Raw genomic sequence first — 14,868 nt, forward strand, 5'->3', positions numbered from 1 at the left:
AAGAGAAGGGTTTTTGCTTTCATAAAGGTAACTACGGTGGTCTGAGACAATTCATGTTGATGATTAAACTTCACCCCAGCCAGAAGATAAATAAATTTTCAATAATGTAACTAAAAACACACTTTATTTACAATAAAATAAATATAGAATAGATATATATTTACAATAAAAATAGATAACACTGATAAAATATACTAAAAACCCAGAAATTAAAAGCAATAAAATTTGCTGTAGCTTTCAGAAGCAGCAGTCTCCTTCCTCAGCAGCATATGTCTAATGTGCAGCACAATCCTTAAATAGCAGATCCACAGCACACGTCATATGGTTCCATAGTTGGAATTTTCCATTTGCGCACTGGAACCGGAAATGGCTCGGGAGTGCGCTAGCTGAAACCGTTCATCACGTCCAAGAATGACGGTTTCCAGGAGGGTGTGTAAACATACACCCCTAACCCTATTAACAGTATTGCTAGCTGCCTCAATACGTAACCTCTCAAGCCATTTACGGTCCCAGAACCTTGTGCATGATCTGTGATGACAGCATCCTCTGGGGAAATTTGGTGTTGTTTCTCCCAGAAATGTTCTGCTACAGCAGACTTCCCATAATTTGCGGACTTTATTGCGTTTACATGCTCCCCCAGCCTGTCTTTCAATCGCTGCCCCGTCTCACCAACATAACACACCCCACAATCCGGGCATTTAATTTCGTACACCACCCCACTGCTGGCTTCTTTGGATATAGGGTCTTTTACTTGAGATATCACTGTGTGCCACCTCCGACCTGGGAGATGCACACACAGCGTATCTGACACCCCCGAACTACACGTGCAATGTGGTCTGAAAGGCCCGGATAGTAGGGAATGTATGCGGTGCTCACAGGGGCGAACTGCTCATTATGGGGTGGACGCTACTCCTCTAATGGCTCTGTCTAACACCCTCTGGGAGTAGCTGCACTTCTTGAGGTCTGCTGTGACCCAAACAATTTCAAGGCTTTAATAGACAGGGTGGGGTCCCACTGCAGCACCTCAGAGGATAGAGATAATGAAATTGTTCGGGTCACAGCAGACCTCTAACCTAACCTAACCTAAGGCTTCATTGGAGAAGAGAGAATTACCAAGTTGTGATCTGAAGTGCCTAAAGGACCACTCACTTCGACTGTGTACTTAGAAGGGTTGTTTGTGAGAAAAAGATCAAGCATGTTGGCTGTATGATTAGGATTGTCTGGTATTCTTGTAGGTAAATGAACAATCTGTGCAAGGTCATTAGTAATTGCAAAAGTCTCAGCATCTCGACCTGCTGGGTCGGTGTGACTAGAAAACGGAAGCCAGCTGGAGTTGTGAACATTAAAATCACCAAGAAAATTAACTCACTTTTAGGAAAGTTGGACTGGAGAAAGTCAAGTTGCAAAGAGAGGAAGTCAAAAAGCTCTAAGTGATTAGTGGAGTTGGGACAACAGTAGAGACAACAGATGAATTTGACACAATGAGGTAGAGAGATTTTAAGCCAGAAAAGATCAAAGAGAGTAGATTCCAAATTGCCAAGTCTCTGACAGGGAATATCAGAACGGACATATGCACAAGTACCACCTTTGAGGCGAAAGGAATCATACAGCAAATAATATGGGCAACTGAGATGAGCAGTAGTTGAATCAACCGATAACTGTGATTCTGTTAGAAAAAGTACATGGGGTTTGGCAAACTGCAAGTGGAAATGGACATCGTTAAGATCAGAATAGAGACCATGCATATTTGTGAAATGAATTAGTAAGTGCTTGGGAGGTTTAGATCTTTTCACAGATAAGCTTGCTCTATTAGTTTGACAATTCTTGGACGTGATGAACAGTTTCAGCTAGCGTGCTCCTGAACCATTTCCGGTTCCGGGGCGCAAATGGAAAATTCATACCGGGGAACCATGTGACGTTTGCCATGGATCTGCTATTTAAGGATATGCCGCACAGTAGACATATGCTGCTGAGGAAGGAGACTGCTGCCTCCAAAAGCTACAGCAAATTTTATCGCTTTTAATTTCTAGGTTTTTAGTATATTTTATCAGTGTTATCTATTTTTATTGTAAATATATATCTATTATATATTTATTTTATTGTAAATATATATCTATTATATATTTATTTTATTGTAAATAAAGTGTTTTTAGTTACAGTATTGAAAATTTCTTTATCTTCCGGCTGTACAAGTGGTGTGAAGTTTAATCATCAACAAATTCAAAATGGGAAGCTTTCAAAGAATCAATCTTGGAAGCTACTAGGCTTTTCATACCAACAAAGAAATATTGTTCCAGATTTAGCCTGTCACATTTCTAATTAGTCAGATGAACTAATTAGACATGTGACACACACAAGCTTACGATAGATATAAGCTGGTCTGTAACCAAGTTACAAAGGAGGTTATGCAGATTATGAGAAATCATTGGCAAAGGATACAAAGAAAAACAGCAAAAGTTCTTTATTTATGTAAACTCTAGAAGGAAGGGGATGAATCAGATTAGTCCACTTGATATCGATGGTTCAACTGTTGATGACCCTGCTCAGGTAGCTAACCAACTAAATGAATATTTTGCATCGACATTCACACATGAGGAGTTATTCAGAGAGGGGAATGCCAGAGGGGTATTCAACTCTGGCAGTAAGTTAGATAATCTTGTAAGGACTGAGAGTAAATGGAGGAGAAATTGTTGAAGATAACCACAAGAAAGGCACCTGGGGTATCCAGTTATATTAAAGGAGGCGGCAAAGGAAGTAAGCAAACCCTTAGCCATAATTATGAGAGCTTCCCTGGACTCAGGGGAGGCACCCATGGACTGGAGATGTGAAAATGTGACCCCAATTAACAAAGGGAATCAAAGGGAGACACAGGTAATTACAGACCTGTTAGTTTAACTTCTGTTCCAGGGAAATTAATGGAGGCACTGGTTAAAGAAGCATGGCAGGATCATCTAGACAAGACTTGAGTTATAGCTCGGACACAGGATGGGTTTAAGGGGAAGTCTTGTCTGACTAATTTGATTGGATACTAAGACGTAGTCACAAAGAAACTGGATGCAAAGAATAACTTTGATAACGTTTGTTCCGGCTAGATTTGCCATCCATGCAAATTCAACGTTTGCAATATGAAACTGGCAGTTATGGTATTATCGTACAAGTTATAAATGTTTCCAGTCAATCTGAATAATATGGTTAGAGAGTTGCCTCATGCTTTAGACGGCATTTATGCGTTCAACATTTACATCAAGAAGCATTTGATTCATAAACTGACTTACTTGCCAAGAATATGGGAGAAAGGAAATGGTCAAATCGTGGCTAAGTTATATTTAAAATCACTACTCCTGTGTACAAACGTTATAACATCACAGTAGATTGTCAGTTGCTTGCTACAGTTTCATTGAGAATTACCAATACCGAACAAGTAGACAATATAGAGGAGATCGCGTCATCTGAAAGTGACATCGAATTATTTATGGCACAGCAGCACACTTTACTTTGGAATGAAAAAAAAAAAAGTCTTGCAATTGCTCCTGGACAACACAATCAACCAATGTTAATAGTTTACAATGAACATGCTGAGGAACTGTCATTTCCAGCGATATACTTAGGCCATCATAAAGCGATAAGTTTAGGCCATCATAAATTTAAAGATGGATTATGTGTTACTTCGCTTATGATGGCTACCGAAATAAGATGAAAAGATTGCAGAGGAGTAACGCCACATCATATTCTATACATGGCAATGAAAATTTTATGCTTGAGAATAACCAAAGGTTTATGTTCCACTTTCAAATGCATTGGAGAAACTTCCAACATAACAAAACGTATGATAGAAGACCAAAGATTTGTTGAAGAATGTATTGAACATTTGTCGTTTCTCAAATCCATTCCAAATTCTGTACACTACTGGTCTCGATGCAAGAAAACTGTCTTTGCTATGATCAGACAACTTGGTAAACTGACCACATTTCTGACATTGTGTGCGACGGAGGTTCCCTGGCCACATCTCTTGATAACACTTCACAGACTAAACAGTAGCAAAGATACAGAAGTTGAAGATCCAATGAAAGAATTGACAGCATTGTAGCGTATGAAGCTAGTCAACAAGGATCCAGTCACGTGTAACATACCTCAAACTAGTTGACGTTATATTGCATATACTGCAATCGAAAAGGTACAATCCTTTTGGGAAATTCAAAGTAATGGATTTCTTCAAGCTTCTTATAGGGTTAAAGCATTGTGGCAATCCTCATGATCACATTTTGCTGTGGCTACAAAATGATCCTAAAGAATTGGTTTCGGAAGATATGCCAAAGACTAGAAACAGATGAATTGTGCAGCATTGATGCTTTGGATCCTCAGACGTCTTACTCAAATCAAGTGCACAAGCATACATTTACAGTCTGTCCTCATATAACACGTGTTTACAGTACACGAATTCGATCATACATGATTTATAAATAGGGGAACGATATCTTATATAACACGAACCGAATCCGCTTATGCACGATTCACCTTTGTGTTTACAAGAAATGGCAGTCGAACGCAGAATCACCCCAACCAAATGCAACACGATAGGAATGAAGAGAAGATTCTGAAAATGTATTTATGTTTTTTATATCAGTGAAGGGGAAACACATTTCACCATAATAACATAAAAACCAACACAATTCCAGCTATTGGTATAATCACAAATGCAATTAGATCGAGTTTACTACCAGTTTATAACAGATTCCACTAGCAGAAATTGTTTTTATTGTTTTATGGTAGTAACCCCTAGAAATGTGCTTTAGTAAAATGTGAGGTGTTAATAGTGTATCTCTGCCTTTACGGTATTGTTTATTCAGTTGCTACACATGCACAGCTTCGTTTATGTGTATCAAGTGTGCCTCCTCGTTTTGTAATTGTGCTTTATTCCCTAAAAATGAGTAAAATACTTAAAAAGGTGTGTAAAGGAAGTGTCCTGGTGAAGACACTGCAAAAAGCAATATTGATAAACAGAGGCGGCCTGGATCAAAAATTCTTACCTGGAAAAATTTATAGTGGCCTCATACTATGGGGTATGGCCAAAATCACACCGGCCTCTGGCCCACTGGGGTTTCCCCGGTAAGGCTTATGGCCAGTCCACCTCTGGCGATAGAGAAAAAATATGAAATTGTGAAAGGCTTTGAGCGAAATGAAAGACCATGTGATATTGCACGTGCTACAGACCTAAATGAGGCAACCCCGAGAATTACAAAGAATGCAGAGAAAATAAAAACAACTTTCATAGCAGGAACAACTCATTAAAATCCATTAGATTAAGACACAAAGAATTGGAAGAGATGGAACGGCTGTCATCTGTTTGGATAGAAAATCAAACAAAAAACAAGTTTTCTTATAATAGAAGCAAAAGCATTAGCAACATTTTATTACGTAATAGTCGTAATAAAATACGTAAGTATTTTATTCGTAAAAAATACTTACGTATTATTTATTATATTATAATATAATATAATAATAATAAAAAAATATATTTTTTATTACGTATTTTAATCGTTTATTACGATTATTTATTGTGTTTGGTAATGTTTTGGTTATTAATGTGTGTTCAAATCTTGGGTGGTCGGCACCTAACCCTATTTTTCCCATAGGGCCTGTTGTTTATATTGCACGATTTTGCATTGCACGAGGAACACAACTTTCTAGGAACACAACTTTCGTGCTATACGAGGCCTGACTGTACTTATTTTAAAAAGGATGATGATCGATGCAGATTCAATATTCTATATTGGCCCATGGATCAAACTCGAGTTTTAATACCGATGAACACACAAGACAATTGACATTCTAAGTTTCAAATGGTGTTTTCAACAATATAAGAAAGATCTTGAAGAGAAGCATTATGATACACTCGAGCAGATTCTAGAAGAGCACAAGTTATATATGAAAATTTACTTGGATGTTATTCAATCAGGATTGAAAGAGACCTACCGTTCTAATGAAAAGAAATATGACACAACTTTGGACTTTCAATCCTTGGATAGTTGATATATTAAATTCGAACATGGATTTACAGTGCATACTCTAGAAACATTCATGCGCATCATACATTGTTGAATATGTTAACAAAACCAACAGAGGCATAAGCTATTTGCATCGAGAGTTGATCAAACTGCAAGAAGAGTATCCAGATCAAGGCTACACTGACTTGTTAAAATGCCTTAGCATTAAAGTGTTGAACAGCACTCAAATGAGCTCGCAAGATGCAGCTTCGTATTTTCTTCACTAGCCAATGTCTGAGGCTAGTAGAGAAGTTGTGTACATTGCTACTACTTGGCCTCACGAGTGTCAGAAAAGTAAGAAGAGCAAGAAGCGAATGGCTGAAGAAAATCTCGGTGATGATTCTACTGATATGGAATGAAAATATTATACAGAAATATGAGAAAAGACCAAAAGATGGAGCTCTGTCAGCTTTGCTTGGCTGATTTTGCAGTGAAATACAATGTTGTGAAGGGACAATGTAAACCTAGAAAACAGATGCCAGTCATAAGGTATCGATACTATGAAATGTCTGAATTGGCAGAGCATAAACGTGAGATGGTTTTACTTTTCTGGCCTTTCGGAAATGAAATGGTTGATATCTTGGATTCAAACACGTTCTTCAGATATACGATGAAAATGAAGGGTACTTTATGAATTGTTGCAAAAGGTACGAGTCAGACCTTGATATTCACAAAACAGAGTATTGTAGAAAACTTTGCATCAAAATGGACGATAAAGGCAATGCTCAAACGAAATGCGAGGAATATGTTCAAAGTCCAATCGATGCTAGTAACAGACTTCAAGAGAACAATGATGATTTTGGCAAACTCGCTATCTGCTGTGGTATGCAGCAAGATAATGTCATGGCTAGTGACAATTAGTGCAAGTTGGTTCGAATGACAAATAGAGAACAATGCAAGTTGATTCTTGAAGGTATACATTGAATAACAGATCGAACTAACACAACACTGCTTAAAATATTCTTAACTGTTCCAGCAGGCTGTGGCAAGACCTTGAAAATTATGATGGAAACTTACAATCACTTAAGTCAGACGTACAACTCGCTTAACAACACATTCGTCGCCTGCATGTCGACAAGGAAGGCGGCCGAATCTAAGATGGTTGGATATTTTGCAGCTTTTTCGGCCAGTTCATTGCCTAAAATACCAAAATGTGTTGGAATACAACAAAAAGTGACTATTTTGTGGCGTTCTTTAATTTGTAGTAATAAGCTTCTGATTTCATCTAGAACAGGGTGAGCTTCATTAAGAAATTACATAATGCCATGCTGAGGGAATCAGTGTAAATAACAGATTTTAAGGAACATTCAGAATAGAGATTTTTTTTTTAAAGCTAGTTTGATTGCATATAATTCAGCTGAGAAGACACTGAATTCGGATGGAAGGATTGCTGAAATAACGGTTGAGAACACTGCAACTGCTCCAACATTTGAATTTGATTTAGAACCATCTGTATAAATTGGGGAAAAATCAATATACCTTATTGAGTGTGAACTGCATGAAGTTGTTTGATAATCCCAGGGGCTCACATCTGGTGAGTATGGGCTTGGCACACCCAGGGTCCTGAGCTGGATATCATCATTCTTCTCTCTCTCTCTCTCTCTCTCTCTCTCTCTCTCTCTCTCTCTCTCTCTCTCTCTCTCTCACACACACACACACACACACACACAGGGTAACTCAAATTTTTTTTTGGTGGGTGCAGCATAAGCCTCAGGCTTCCTTGCACCATATGGCTAATAATAATATTTGATGCTTGCAAAATATTCTTTCTCCATCAATAGAGGTAAGTGTCACAGGTTGGAAGAGTAGGAGGAGCCCATGGTGGTTGAGCATAAGTTGCAACCTGTTGTACGGAATGGATGGAAACATTTCAAACCTGTGCCAGTTCAAGAAGGCGAAGACCAGCTGGTTTTACTATGCTAGGTTTGTTTCTGTATAAGTTTTCTAATGGTGGATTGAAAAGGTATGACTGAATGGGATGAGAGGCACAACTTTGTACCTTGACAGCAATATTGCAGTAACAGTGTTTTCCTGCATAAAGTTAGTGGGGGCTCGTGAGCATCAATGTAGAGACTATGTGCTGGTGACATTCTGAATGCACCAATTGCAATTCTCAAAGCACTGTGTTGAACAGAATCAAGCCAGCAAAATGCACTCTTTCTGGCCAAATCATAGATGGGAGCACCACGATCGAGGAGGGATCTGATTAATGCCCCGTGTAACCGAAGCAGGGAGGTACGATCTGCACCCCACGTTTGGGCAGATAAAGCTCTGAGTATGTTTAACTTTTTTAGACAGGAAGTCTGTACGTTTTTAATATGATCTAGGAAATTTAACTTATTATCAAGGGTTAATCCTAGAAATCTGATGTTACTGGTGACTGGGACGGAGATATTAGAAATTTGAAGTTCAGGATCTGGATGAAGTTTGCATTGGCTACAAAAATGGACAGCAACTGTTTTCTACTGCGAGGGTTGATAGCCATTGAGGCTCACCCATTGTATTTTATCAAGTGTTATCTGAAGCTGTTCTTTCAATAGATCTCATGTTTTGGGAATGACATGAGATGGAAAGGACATCTGCATAAAGGTAAGTCTCAACTGTATTTGGAAGCTGTTTAATGATAGAATCAATTCTAAGAGCAAAAAGAGTGGCACTCATTACTGATCCATGTGGAACATCTTCTTCCTGACTGAACGTTGCGGAGAGGGTATGCTGGTATCGAACTTGAAATGATCTAGTATGTAGAAAGTGCTGAACAAATATAGGAAGGTTGCCCCGTAGTATAAGAAAGTAAAGATCACTAAGTATACCATGCCACATGCCACCAGGTAGTATCAAAAGCCTTCTATATATCTATTGTTGTTGTTTGGTTTTTAGGAGCATTAGCAACTAAGGTCGTATTGCTCAGGGTATATGCGGTGGTCATGGGCTCGAACCCCGGTTCACGCTTCTAATCAAGAAGCATGTGCTATGCACTGCTGCTGCTACTGCCCACCTAGCTATGGAGGTGCCCTATATCTATTGAAACCATTACTAGATGTTCATGTTTAACTAAAGCATTACGAATGGCAAATTCAGCCTTCACCATAAGCATGATCTATTTTGACGAAAGCCATATTGACTATGGCCCATTAGCTGTTCCAACTCAATTATCCAGACAAGACTGCTGTGGATAATTTTCTCAAGGATTTTGCTGAGACAGCTTGAGAGAGATTTGGGTCTATAGCTATGGGAGTTGGATTCATCTTTCCCATGCTTCAGGAATGTCAAAAAAACATTTTCTAAAAATATACGATTGTAAAAGACCAGGAGAAGATGCAAAGCTTTGTCATCAAGATGTTGTAGCATGACATAAATCCCATCTGGTCCTGCAGCACCATTACGGGCTGTTCTAATGGCATGCAAAAGTTCAGAATATTGCAGAGGTTTGTTATATGGGAGAAGGCGGGCAGTTTGAAAATTAACAGCAAGCTTCTCTTTAGCATTTTTAATTCTTTGGAATGAGGTAGTATAGGCTGATGCTGCTGAGATTTCAGTAAAAGTATTGCCCAAAGCATTAGCTACATCTAAGGGATCTTGGCCATTCCAGGAGAGGACTGGAGAAGGTATGGTAGGAAACTTACCAGACAGCTGTCTAATTTTTTTCCATATTATTTTGGGATCACTATTTCTGTTAAAAGTGGATGCAAAATGAGTCCAGGATTCTTTCATTGCTTGCTTTTGTACGAAACGTGCTTTTGCCCTTAATTTCTTATAATTAATGACTGTGCTCGGACATTGTTGAAATAAATTCCAGGCTTTATTTTTTGCTCTCTTTGGTTTGGTGCATTTCTCATTCTACCAGTAATTATAATGCTTTCGGCACAGGGGATTTGATAGCAGTATTGTGCATTTAGCCACATTTAGAAGATGCAACGTGATGTAATCTGTCACATTATCAATATGACGGAGGCGGATTTTTTCCTCATCAAGGACGATTGATGAGTGAAATTTTGTCCAGTCTGCTTGAACAAATTTTCATTTTCTGCAGGGTTGAGTTGAAGGAGTCTGTGATTTCAAAAAGTTGCATACTATTGGGAAGTGGTCACTGCCCATGGAATCATTTATTACATACCACTCTATGGTCGGGACTAGTACTGGTGAACAAATTGAGAGATATATTGCTGAGGTGTGTCCTTGGGTGCTGTATGTGTGTTGGTGCACCAGTATTGAGCATAGTGAGATTAATGCCTCTAAAAAGCTTCCAGTTAGATGACTCCATCTATCTGATTTAGAAGAGCCCAATAAGGGGTGGTGCCTGTTAAAGTCCCCTAATATACAGAGAGGTGGAGGTATCTGTATAAAGAGGTCTTCAAGATCTTTTAAAAAGTAAGTACGGTTTGGTGGTAGGTAGTTTGAGACAAGTGTTATTGCAATATGGAGAATTATACGGATAGCAACAGCTTCTATTTCAGTTTGAAGTGAGATATGTTTAGTTGGGATCTTTGAATTTACTAGGATTGGCACACCACCATGGGCAGCATTACCTGTATTTTGATATCTTCGATAAAGGCAACAGTTCTTTATCGAAGGAGAATGTGAGGTTAGGTAAGTTTCCTGTAAACAAAGGGCAACTGGAGAATATCGGTTAATTAGGTATTGAATATTGTCAGTGTTGCAACGAAAGCCTCTGCAATTCCATTGTAAGATGCTGTAGTTCATTTAGGTTTAGCTGAGGACGATTCATCTGACTGTTTTGTTTAAGGAGCATTTTTTTCGGTCTTTTTTTGGTAAGATGGGACGTCCGGTATCCATAGTGTCATTTGCATGATCTGAGTATCTGAGTATTAGTGGATGATTCAGGTTTCTTGTTGCCTTTAGTAGTTTTTAATTTTTTTTTGTCATGCGTGATGGTCTCAAAGTATCAATTGGGATACTGATTGAAGTGTTGGTCACTTCATTGGTTTTAGTGTGATGTGTGTCTCTTCCAGAGTTTAATAATGTATTTTTAACCCAGTTAGCTAGAGATGTGCTGGGAGGTATTGATACGTCTGTTTGAGTTGCTGCTGAATAGAAGCTTCGAGCATGAGATGCATATAAACGACTGGGCATGATCAACATAACCTGTCTGCATGCCTCAGGGTATGTGCTTTCTTTGCAGTTGGGCCAAACAGGACTTGAGGCCATTAAATGCTGCTTGTGTATGCTCCTTGGAACCACAAATTAGACAAATGGCATCACCTCTACATGCTTGTTGCGAGTGTCCATATTTTTGGCATTTAAAACAACGAATGGCATTAGGGATATAAGGCTGAATTTGGCAGTTTAAATAGCCAGCTTTTAATGAGGATGGCAAATCTGGGGTGCTGAAGGTTAAAATTATGGATTGAGTTGGAATTTTATTAAGCTTTAATTTTATTTTTTCATTTCACACGACGTTATTCACAGATCCACTCGGCTTCATGGAGCCAATGTTGATCCCCCCCCCTCCCCCTGGCTGGTGCAGCATAAGCCTCAGGCTTCCTTGCACCATATGGCTAATAATAATAATAATAATAATAATGTATTTAAATATAAATGTCTGGTAAAAGTGGCATTTTGCTATAATTCAGTGTACAAACTCTGCAAAGTGAATAAAAATTTGTGAAAATCAAATTTTCTTGTGATTTTTTAAGAAACCCAACATCATGGAAACATTGAGCAGGTCATTTTTGAACTAATCATTAGAAAATGATTCAGAAATACCCTTTTCTGTGAAAACATACGTGAATTTTTTTTTCAAAATAAAGAATAGTGTAATTTGTAAGGAGCAATTTTTCAAAGTTTTTAGGAACTGGCTAGCTTGATATATTTCTCAACAAAATAGTTGAGGAATGCCATTGGGACCTGGAGATTTCATGTTTATGCATCTCTTGACTGCATAACTGAATCTATATGGTAGTTAATTTTGAGATTGCAACAACTTTTAAGTTAAAATTCTCTTTAAAACAAACAGATGGTCATACCAGAATTTTAACTTACAATTTATTTTCATATTTACTTATAGGTACTTATAAATAATTCCTGTGTAAATACCAGTCCACGCGTAGATTTTCTTGCAGAGAAAGTACATCTATATTTCATAGTTTTTGCTGCATATAATCACTGCTTAGATGATTGGCAAGTATTTTATCTGATATTCTCTTTAATGTAAAACTATTTATCCTAACAGTGTTATCAAACAATACTACTGCTTTTCATTTTAAGAGACCTCTTTTTGTAGTTTTTATTCAGCTATAGAAAACTCTTTAAAATCTGGCACTCTACAATCTCGAATATTTTAAAAAATCGACATTTTCGAAAAAAAAAAAAAAAAAAAAAAAAATTAGAATCCAGAAATATTAAAAAAGCATTAAGGCACTCATACAAGAAGTGCACTTGTCTAAGAATTCATGCAAAAAAAAAACCCGGGTGAATCTCTCTTTTCACATGTTTGCAGGACTACCTAAGTCCTTTCATTCGGTTTTATGACGAACAGGATTTAAACTGTGATGACAATACAATGATCTTAATTCTTATAGCTGAATAAATTTGTTGGTGCAACAAGCTCCCCTGATGTTGCACTAATTTCAAACAGATGGCTTTGCCAAAAGGTTAATTGCTATTTGTTGAAATGATGAGACTGCTATGACAGCTGTTTCTGGACTAGCTGTGAAAATCACAGCTGGTCCCTCACAAGATAGCAGGTCATCTCTAGACAACAGGCATACAAAAATCAGATATTTCAAAGTTGCAATATAGCTAAAACGGTCTGTTTTTTCAGAATGCTGTCATTGTAAGCCGCCTATTATCTAATGAGGAACTGGTTAGTCCTGAAACAAACTGTCATAGCAGCCTCATCTTTTAAACAGTCAATCATTTATTCTGCTGTGAGAATTAAGACCATTGAATTATCTATGCTACTTAAATCCTGCTGGCCATAAAAACAGATGAAATGACAAGACACTCCTGCAAGTACTTTATAATTTCTCTTTTAGTGCTATCATTTATTCAGTAAACTTCATAACTTAGCATGAGCTGCTCTTGCAAATTACAGCTACGTGGCTGGTCGTACAATGTTTTTGTGAAATGATGGCCAGTGTGATGTCACTTTAGAGTAGCTAAGAGCAAAGAGCTAGAAAAATGAATGCATGATTAAATTCATGGTTAATGTCTTCCATACACATCGACTTACTAATATGCTCAGACAATAGATTTATTTCCACATAACCAAGTTTTTTTTTTTTTCAGGCATTATAACTAGGCATGAAACTTGTCAGGTGCATGACTCAAACATAAGGAAAACAACAGGCAGCTCAAGGCTACCCTTGGCTTACCACAAACTAAATGCCATGGAATTAAAGGTTTAGTGAGTGGCCTTGAGCCACCTGCCCTTTTCTCTCTGCTATAGTTATAATGACAGCAAAAACAAAACTTAGATATCCTTCTTATTAAGTACACAAGAAAAATTAATTGAATTTCTCTGCAATATATTAATAAAATCAAAATGTCATGTAAATTGATAGAGTGCACATACCTCATTATAATTATTAACAGGAGCAGTTCATTTTTTTTATCCTCCATTGCAAAAGTACTTTTTCTTTGAATCAAGTTCATTAATATTCTGTATGATACTGTGCTAGGCACGCATTCAAAATCAACATTCAGTAACATGACAACGTTTGCTGAATATGTTTACTGTCATTCATTGACATTTAATAAATTGAACTGTTATCTATATTTTGACTAGTCCTGATTCCTATATATCAATGATTGTTTCTATTGACCAAAAGATAACTATCTTTTGGTCAATACAAACATTTGTAAGTTCAGTTGTTAGGGTTAATATTCAAAATCAGCTTCTCAAAAACTATCAATCACTAGGTACAACTCTCTAATATGTGGGAAGTTTTAAAATCTGGCATTGACCAATCACCAAAGGTGCTGGATTTTAAGTTTACTGTACTTAGAATGTACTATCAGCCCAATTTGTTAAATATACTCTGATTTGGCATATAAAGTAGCTAAATGTTAAATTTTAGATTACCAGCTATGGACATTTACTTCCTCAGTGAAGAGGAGAACTAAGATTGTTAAACTGCATATGATTTCAATGCATTCCCTTTATTATTCTTAAAACAAGATGTAAAAATTAAGAAGTTCATCTCATTAAGAAATAATCATGTATGATTATTTCTTAATAAGATGAAGAAAAATCCAACAAAAAAAATCACTTACACATCACTCTGAGCAGTGTAGATGCTATCAAATAGGGCTTCTGGGGCCATCCATTTAATTGGCAATCGCCCCTATTAAAATAAACCATAGTTAAAAAAAAAATTATGTTTCACAAACAAATATAGTAAACCTAATATTCCACCAATTTGTTTTTTTGTGTAATCAATCCTCTTCATCATATAAAGACATTATCTTTCTGTAGTGGGTTGAAGTTACAACTGCTCCCTTTCAAAAAGCTAGAGATTGATTTCCTCTGCTTATAGATTTTTTTTGGAATTCCACAAATTAGATTTAAAATTAAATTACATTGACAACAATTTCTAGCTCACCAAAATTCCTTAAGTCACAGTGATGATTACTTACTGCATACTCCATCTTCCAATCATACTAGATTACTTTGGTTTCTCAGTTTGCAGCCACTAAGACCATCACACCTCACAAAACTTCAAATTAAAAAAGGAAATTTATGTATTAAAGAAATCAGTATTAGTAGTGGCAAATGATTAAAGAAAGCAAGCTAACACAGCATCAGCAAAAAAAAAAAAAAAAAACCCAACAACTCTGTTCACCCAATCTAATAAATTGC

General features: G+C 37.2%; 1 protein-coding gene across 1 annotated transcript in view; it reads right to left on the bottom strand.

The window, feature by feature from the left end:
• The window catches only part of LOC150076622 (fibroblast growth factor receptor 1-like), a 457,312-nt gene that overhangs the window by 76,265 nt on the left and 366,179 nt on the right, over nucleotides 1-14,868 (bottom strand). The window contains exon 12 of the mRNA XM_090387392.1: nucleotides 14,283-14,353. Coding sequence (XP_090243518.1) covers nucleotides 14,283-14,353 — 71 coding nt within the window. The remainder of the gene's footprint in view (nucleotides 1-14,282; nucleotides 14,354-14,868) is intronic.

Source organism: Mastigoproctus giganteus, chromosome 13 (assembly GCF_048544385.1).
Source record: "Mastigoproctus giganteus isolate SK-2022 chromosome 13, ASM4854438v1, whole genome shotgun sequence".
Lineage (NCBI taxonomy): Eukaryota > Metazoa > Arthropoda > Arachnida > Uropygi > Thelyphonidae > Mastigoproctus > Mastigoproctus giganteus.